The sequence below is a fragment of the Antrostomus carolinensis genome, unplaced genomic scaffold (assembly GCF_000700745.2).
Source record: "Antrostomus carolinensis isolate BGI_N321 unplaced genomic scaffold, ASM70074v2 scaffold2862, whole genome shotgun sequence".
NCBI lineage: Eukaryota > Metazoa > Chordata > Aves > Caprimulgiformes > Caprimulgidae > Antrostomus > Antrostomus carolinensis.
This window is the reverse complement of record NW_010300009.1, coordinates 33,977-40,912: the sequence shown is the minus strand read 5'-3', so window position 1 is coordinate 40,912 and position 6,936 is coordinate 33,977. Positions and strand designations below refer to the sequence as shown.

The 6,936-nt window shown below is 46.9% G+C and overlaps 1 protein-coding gene across 1 annotated transcript in view; it reads right to left on the bottom strand.

Annotated features, from left to right (window-relative positions):
• Positions 1–2,205: 2,205 nt before the first annotated feature.
• Positions 2,206–6,936, bottom strand: part of RECQL5 (RecQ like helicase 5) — a 38,656-nt gene continuing 33,925 nt past the window's right edge. Inside the window, 7 exon segments of the mRNA XM_029083745.1 lie at positions 2,206–2,306; positions 2,431–2,503; positions 3,031–3,282; positions 4,209–4,287; positions 4,508–5,187; positions 6,106–6,246; positions 6,719–6,812. Coding sequence (XP_028939578.1) covers positions 2,206–2,306; positions 2,431–2,503; positions 3,031–3,282; positions 4,209–4,287; positions 4,508–5,187; positions 6,106–6,246; positions 6,719–6,812 — 1,420 coding nt within the window.

The following is a 6,936-nucleotide window of genomic DNA, read 5'->3' as shown; positions in this document are numbered from 1 at the left end:
AATTTATTTTTACTGCTCCAGCTATCCTACTGAACTCCAAAGTATCTGCACTTCAGGAGACTGCAATAAAATAATCACACAGAGATGTTTTGAAGCTATGACATAACATCTAACATGGAAAGATTGACCTGCAGGTAACTTGTGGAAAAGGTGATCACTGTTGGCTGGGAAGGGGATAGATCTGAGGGTGCTCAATGCAAGCCATGACACACAACTAGCTTCTTGCTGGTGAGCTGAGGCCAGCAGTAGCTACAGCATCCTCCCTGGCAGGAACTGTCCTTCAAGTGCTCCTCACTGTGGGCTGTGAGGTCTTAGCTGAAAAATGTTCCACCCTCCCCTTCAGCAGTGCTGCTGCCAGGCTGGGTAAAGCACCACAGTGACAGGAAAGAAAGGAATAGAAAAGATAGCTGAGGGTTAACTTATCCTTATTCCCCTTCTTTGAGCTTTTGCTGCCTTACACAGAAGCACAACTCACCTGGTTAGAAATGTCTCACTTTTGTGATAAAGCACTTGGTCACACAACCCCCTGCCTGAACCAGCCCTGCCAGGAGCCCACTGATTTACAAGATAAACAAAGCAATTCTGATTTACAAGATAAACAAAGCAGTTCTGAGAAGTTCACCCAGGCAGCAGCTGAACTCTATGAGCACTGAACTCTGCAGAGACAGTAACCTCACTTACATGGCTGATCAAGAGGATTTTTGATGGGAAGGTAAAATACAAGCCAGCAGCCAACAGCTGAAAAATACTTCTATTGTGTAAAAGGTTTCTTGTAAAGTCCTTTGTCCTCCAGTGAGCAGAGCAACCTGAAGATAAAAGAAGTGACTTTTGTGTTAAACATCTCCAGGTTCTCCTTCTGGTTCTAGCAGAAATCCTGCAGCTATAAAGGGCTGGAGGTGTCTGCTGGCACATGCTCCCCATCCCTTTCCCACCCCTTTAGCCTAAAGGCTTCCATTATTTCTCTGTTCAGGTAAGAAATGAGCTTTCATCTCTGTGTTCACACTGATGGAGTCTTAATGTGTCTTAGACCAGTCTGTATGATTAAGTGGTAAGAAAAAGCTTCCAGGAAGAGCCCACAGCAGCTGTAACATTGTTTTATTGTCAGTTCTGCACATACCCTTCAGTACATTTAAAAAAAATAATACATCTTTTGAGTACAGTGATCCAAAAGCCTGTTTGATGGCCACTCAGGCTGCAGATTCCTCCAGCAGCACTAGTACCTGAAGCCACCAACCCCTATAGGCATGGAACAAAGGCAGAACCCAACAACAACCCAACAGAAAGGACTTGTGCCAGGGAATCGGGTTCTTTCAAGCCCACTGATACCCTGGGGTTCAGGTCCTTCTATAAATATAGCAGCAGAGGCACCACAGGGTCAATGTGAGGGGCGCAGCAGTACTTTAACCTGTTGTAACAGCAGCATTGCCCTCTGTATTGCAGACTGTGGGCGAGGCACAGGGAGCAAATATGGCTTTAGGAGTTACAAGCAAATGCTAGAAAATTGTTGGCAACCTTGGTGCCACTATTGGAGAGGTTAATACTGAAAGAGCATCACTGCTTCAGTTAAAGGGCAGAACCAGACAAAGTTAAAAAAAAGTTCAGATTAAAAGAAAAAGAATCTGATTTTCTCCACCTTCAGAAAGTAGACATTGCCTGCATGGTAAAAACAAAACACTCCCCTCCTGCCCTTCAAGGGAAAACATTCCATCCAGGAACTCAGACATCAAGTTGGTCAGTGGCAGCCCTGAGCAAAGCCCGTGAACTTGTAGCGTAAGGCTCTATCGGTAACGCTGAAATGAGAACTAAGAAATGGAGGAGCGAGGGGAGGAGCCATCTAGGAAGCAAGATGCCACCCTACAGCAGAGTCCCACTTGGAAAGCCTGACCCCTTCCCAGACTGCTGCAGGGAGAAGAGGTTGGAGACACTGCAGAACACCTGAGGCAGCAGCCCCTCACCTACACACATCGGAGGACGCAGACTTCACACCTCTTGGCAAAAGGTACTAAAGGGCTTCAGCACCCCAGTTATTGGAGAAACTCCCCATAAATTCACAGAAACTGGTTTGCTAAGGACAGAAGTGAGCAAAAACCCAGTGGGAAAAGAACGCTCAGTTCTGCAGTTTCATTAAACCCTCCGTGGCCAAGTTCTTCAGGATCCCCTGGTCCCACTGCTGGAGGAAGGAAGACATCCAACATGATGCAAGGATCAGCTCTCTGAGCTCTGCAGCTCCTCCCAGTCTGTCTCACTCTCACACCTGACCCTTGTTTTGAAAAACTCCTTGATGAGTCTCTGTGCTTCCTCCTTCACTGCAAGAGAGGAAGCACCATCTTTGAGATAACACTTAAGGCATCAGCCCCCTCTAAAGACATCAACCCATTTAGCACCAAAACAACCCGAGATTCTTGGTGCTCTCCCCAGCTGCCAGCTCACCAGTCTTGCGGGCAGGGTTCTGGTCTTCAGCCAGTAAGTGAGACAGGTGCCGAGCAAAGCCCTTAAACAGATCCTGCAGAATTGGGGAAGATAAAGAGCAGAAAGCAGACATCAGTTACCTCACCAGACTGCTTCCACCTTCATCTTGCCCTCAGCACAGGGCACAGGCTGTAGCACAAACCATTCACAGATTTAGACCAGAAGAGCACTGCAAACACACCTGACCCTGCAGCGCTGGAGAAACACACCCACACACATGCTGCCTTGGAGAACACATCGAGTAAACTACCTCAGAACTGAACCTGATCTGCTGCCACTCCACAGGTGTGTAAGTCTTTTAAAAACTTGTCAGAGGTTAGTGTGAGAACATTAACAATCACAAACAAGTGTGGAACCAACATGATACCACCCTAAATCACATACAAACCCTTTCTTGGGAGAGGTGAGTTGCTGCACCAACAGGCACTAAAACAGCACATACCAAGATGTGACTTAGAAATGAAATGTGGTATCCAGCTCATCTTCCCCTTCTTAGAGCCCCAGATCAGTAGGGAGATGCAGTCTCCTTGTGCTAGAGATGGTCTTTAAGCTGTGCCCTACCTTGGTTGCAAATTTGCCACCCTTGTAGAATGGGGTCAAATATTTGACAACGATGTCTGCTGTCTCTTTGAGGGACATGCCTTTGGTCACTGGCTGTACGGCCTTGCTGGTTCCTTCTTTATCACACTGTGATAAATTTGGATCAAAAGTCACTTTCTTCTTTGTTGGACCAACACTTTTGCTTTCTGGGTGGGACAGAATAGAAGATTTGGCCACTGTCCGTAGCCGCTTTGTTGGAGGACTTTCCATATCCTGGAGATGGGACAGAAGAAAACCAAAACCACCGATTCCTGTAGCACCATTACACTTCCAAGCAGCCACTACTTTCTGAGAACATGAATCTCTGCAGCACCCAGGATATCCCTGCAGTGAAAACCACCCAGGAATCTGTGTAACACATTTTGCTGTGCTGATGTAAAACAGTTTCCCACACAAAGGGACTTTGAGAAAAACCCTTTAAGACTACCAAAATGCAATCCACCCTGTCCTCTTATTAGGGCAGCTAATTGCTAGATCCTGTCCTATAGAGATAAAACTGACAGGAAAAGATTTGCCAGGATGTCTGCTCAGATGTCCTGGTTTTGCTAGGATACAGTTAATTTTCATACACCCATCAGGAAGAATCAACCATTTCAGGAGTGCCACGCTCCTGGTCAATTTTAAAAAGCAAGGAGAAGACTTGTTAAGTAGAGACAACCACCAGGTGGTCTCAGACCCCAAATGCAGAACCAGAGACTGAAGGGCAAGGAAGGCTCTGAGCGTGGTTTACTTCTGAGTGGTCCTGTGTGTCACTGGCCTGTGGTTGATCCACTGACCTGAGAAAGCCACTTGCTAATTATAGTAAGTTACAGATCTAGAGAGGGTGGAGAGACTCATTCCAGGCAAGTCACCAGCAAGGGTAGAGTCACATGTGTTGTAGAGAAGAGGAAACAAAGCAGAGCAGAGGGGAAGCTCTTCCACTGCCGCCTGAGTTGCTGGCACTGGCCCAGGGAGCAGCCTGGGGACACCAGGAGTACAACACAGCTACAGTTTTCCTCTCTGCTGCAATTGCAGCTGGGCACTCCCGAGATAAATAACACTATCAGGTGAAGTTCAGACCAGGAGCATCTCTGCCAGAGAGAAACTTGGCACAAGATGAGCAGAAGCAATAGAGGAAATCAGCTCCATTAAAGTCTTACCTCATCTGATCCTGGTCGCTTCCCACACTCACCCTCCTCAACAACGGTTAGCTCAGTTTCTGCGACAGTTTCAGCAACACTAGAGGGAAGAGTGGAGAGAAGGCTAATGTTAGTCATTCCACAGTGAAGATATCACTCCATTCACTGTCAGAGGCCATGAGACTCTCCATGGTAAAGCAAGAGTCTCCCTCACCAGCCTGGAGATCTAAAACAAGAATCTCAGTTTTCAGGTCAAGGCCAGTGGGACTCTGCAGCTGGTTAATAGGACAATACAGGGAGCAGAGAGGTGGAGGATTTACCTGTATTTTACATCAGTTTCTTCCTGAAGGAGTTCAGATTCAGCAGCCTGCTGGGCTTTAAAATCCTCCTCCCTCTCAGGCAGTGTTACTTCTGTCTCTCCCAGTTCTTCAGTCTCTGCCTGGGACTGTCCAGTCACATCTTCTCCAGAGACATCTTTGCTTCCCTGAGATACTGATTTCTCTTGACACATGCTTTGAGAAGAAACTTGAGGTAGTGCACTTGCAGAACAGCCATCCTCCTTTGCTGAGCTGCCTCCTTTGCTTTTGGCTTTAGATCCACCTTTGGTGAGGGAGAAGAATTTGGAAATATCCTGTGATTCTTTTTTAGCCGCTTCTGCGAGCATTTGCTGCTTCTTGCTAGGTTTGGACTTCTTAGTAGGGCTATCCCAAAGGGCAGCTTTTGTGTCAGGACTGCGCTGCTGCCTCTTCTTTTCAGGAAGGAATCCTTCTTCCCCAGCACTCTCACACAGTGCTTTGGTTGCTATTTCTTTCTTCTGGAGAACAGGGTTTCTGGTGTCCAGTTCCAGACTGCAGTTGCTGTTGTCTTGCTCAATTGGACAATCTACTTCTTTTTTGACAGGCTTTGCATCACTCTCCTCCTGGATCTTCAGCAGTGCTGAAGCTGTCTGGAACAAGCTGGATTTCTTTGGAAAACCTGCTCCTACACGCTTGGGTTTGAACTAGGTAGAAAGGAAGAAGAAGAAATATTGGATGTGAGAGAATTAAGGAGGCCCTGTGTGCAGACCCCTGAAAGGAGCTAAGCTTCTGTACACAATCATAGAATCATAGAATGGTTTGGGTTGGAAGGGACCTTAAAGCTCATCCAGTTCCAACCCCCCTGCCATCAGCAGGGACACCTTCCACTAGACCAGGTTGCTCAAAGCCTCATCCAACCTGGCCTTGAACACTTCCAGGGAGGGCACATCTACAACTTCCTTGGGCAACCTGTTCCAGTGTCTGACCACCCTCACAGTGAAGAATTTCTTCCTAATATCTAATCTAAACCTTCCCTCTTTCAGTTTAAACCCATTTCCCCTTGTTCTGTCATTAACTGCCCTTATGAAAAGTCCTTCCCCAGCTTTCTTGTAGCCCCTTCAGGTACTGGGAGGCCGCTATAAGATCTCCCTGGAGCCTTCTCTTCTCCAGGCTGAACAGCCCCAACTCTCTCAGCCTGTCCTCATAGCAGAGCTGCTCCAGCCCTCGGATCATCCTGGTGTGATCACAATACACCAGTGTGTAGAGCTGTGAGCTGGAGAAGGCTCTAAAACTATAACTCATGATCAAAACCATCACCTGAGACATGAGGGAAATGGATCTGGTTAAAGTCACAGGCCCACAGGAAGGAAACAAACAGCATCCTTGGTAGAGCAAGATGAGAAAGACATATTTGACATATGGCCTGCACATAGATTGTATTCACTAACAGGAACCAGCACGACTAGTTGATCTCACTCCAAAACCAAAGGACAGAAAGGGAAAGTAATTCCAATTGAAATACACAGCTATGGCCACACAAAGGGCTTAAAATAAAATTATAGAGAAGGTGACAGACAAAGCACACCCTTCCCTCCTCGTCTATCCCATCTGTTCTCACTCACCGAGTAAACCTGGGATGCAGGGAGGAAGTCCTCTTCTGCTGGAGACCCAGATTTTGTTTCCAAGCTGCTGTTGTCAACAGTCCCAGACCCAAACACTGAGAACAGCTCTCCTTGTTTTGAGGCTTTGTTGATTTCTGCTACCTGAAAAGAGAACAGAAATATTCTCTAGTGGCCAGAAATCTTTACACATTCCTGCCTCTGTACACACTAAAAGCCATAGTGGCAAAATACATGTCTCCCCTGGAGAGGCACCTATGCCATGAACAGAAACATCCTCAAAGGGGCTTATTGCAGACAGTTCACCTAAACCAAGGCCTCTTTATTGTCAGCAACAGTCTAGGGAAGCCCCCATTCCCTTTATTGATAGACCTAGAGGATATCTGCACAAGCTTGCACTGGCATGTAGGTTTTCAAAGCCTGTAAAGCCAACAAAGATGTGAAAACAATGTGATTCTGGGCCCTCCTGGAAACAAAATCAAGAAGAAAGATTTGCAAGACATTCAAGGCAAAGCAGAGCTTCTCCTTCATCTTTCCCACACAAACTCTGCCCTATTTCCCCTCGAGCTGAGGCCATACCATGTTCAGGGGAACAACAGCAGCTGGATGGCCCTACCTTCTTTAGCACAGTTGCTTTGTATGAGTTAGCCATTCTGCTGGTTCGGAAAGCTTCGTACTCCAGCTCCACAGCACAGGCATGAGGGTCTGACCTGTAACACAGGCTGGGGTGATTTCTGGCAAGACACACTTCTATATCTGCAAACAGAACACTAATGCTTAAGCATCGACCAGAAAGTACAAAATCACTCCCTCCAGTGCAAGAAGAAGTGAGAA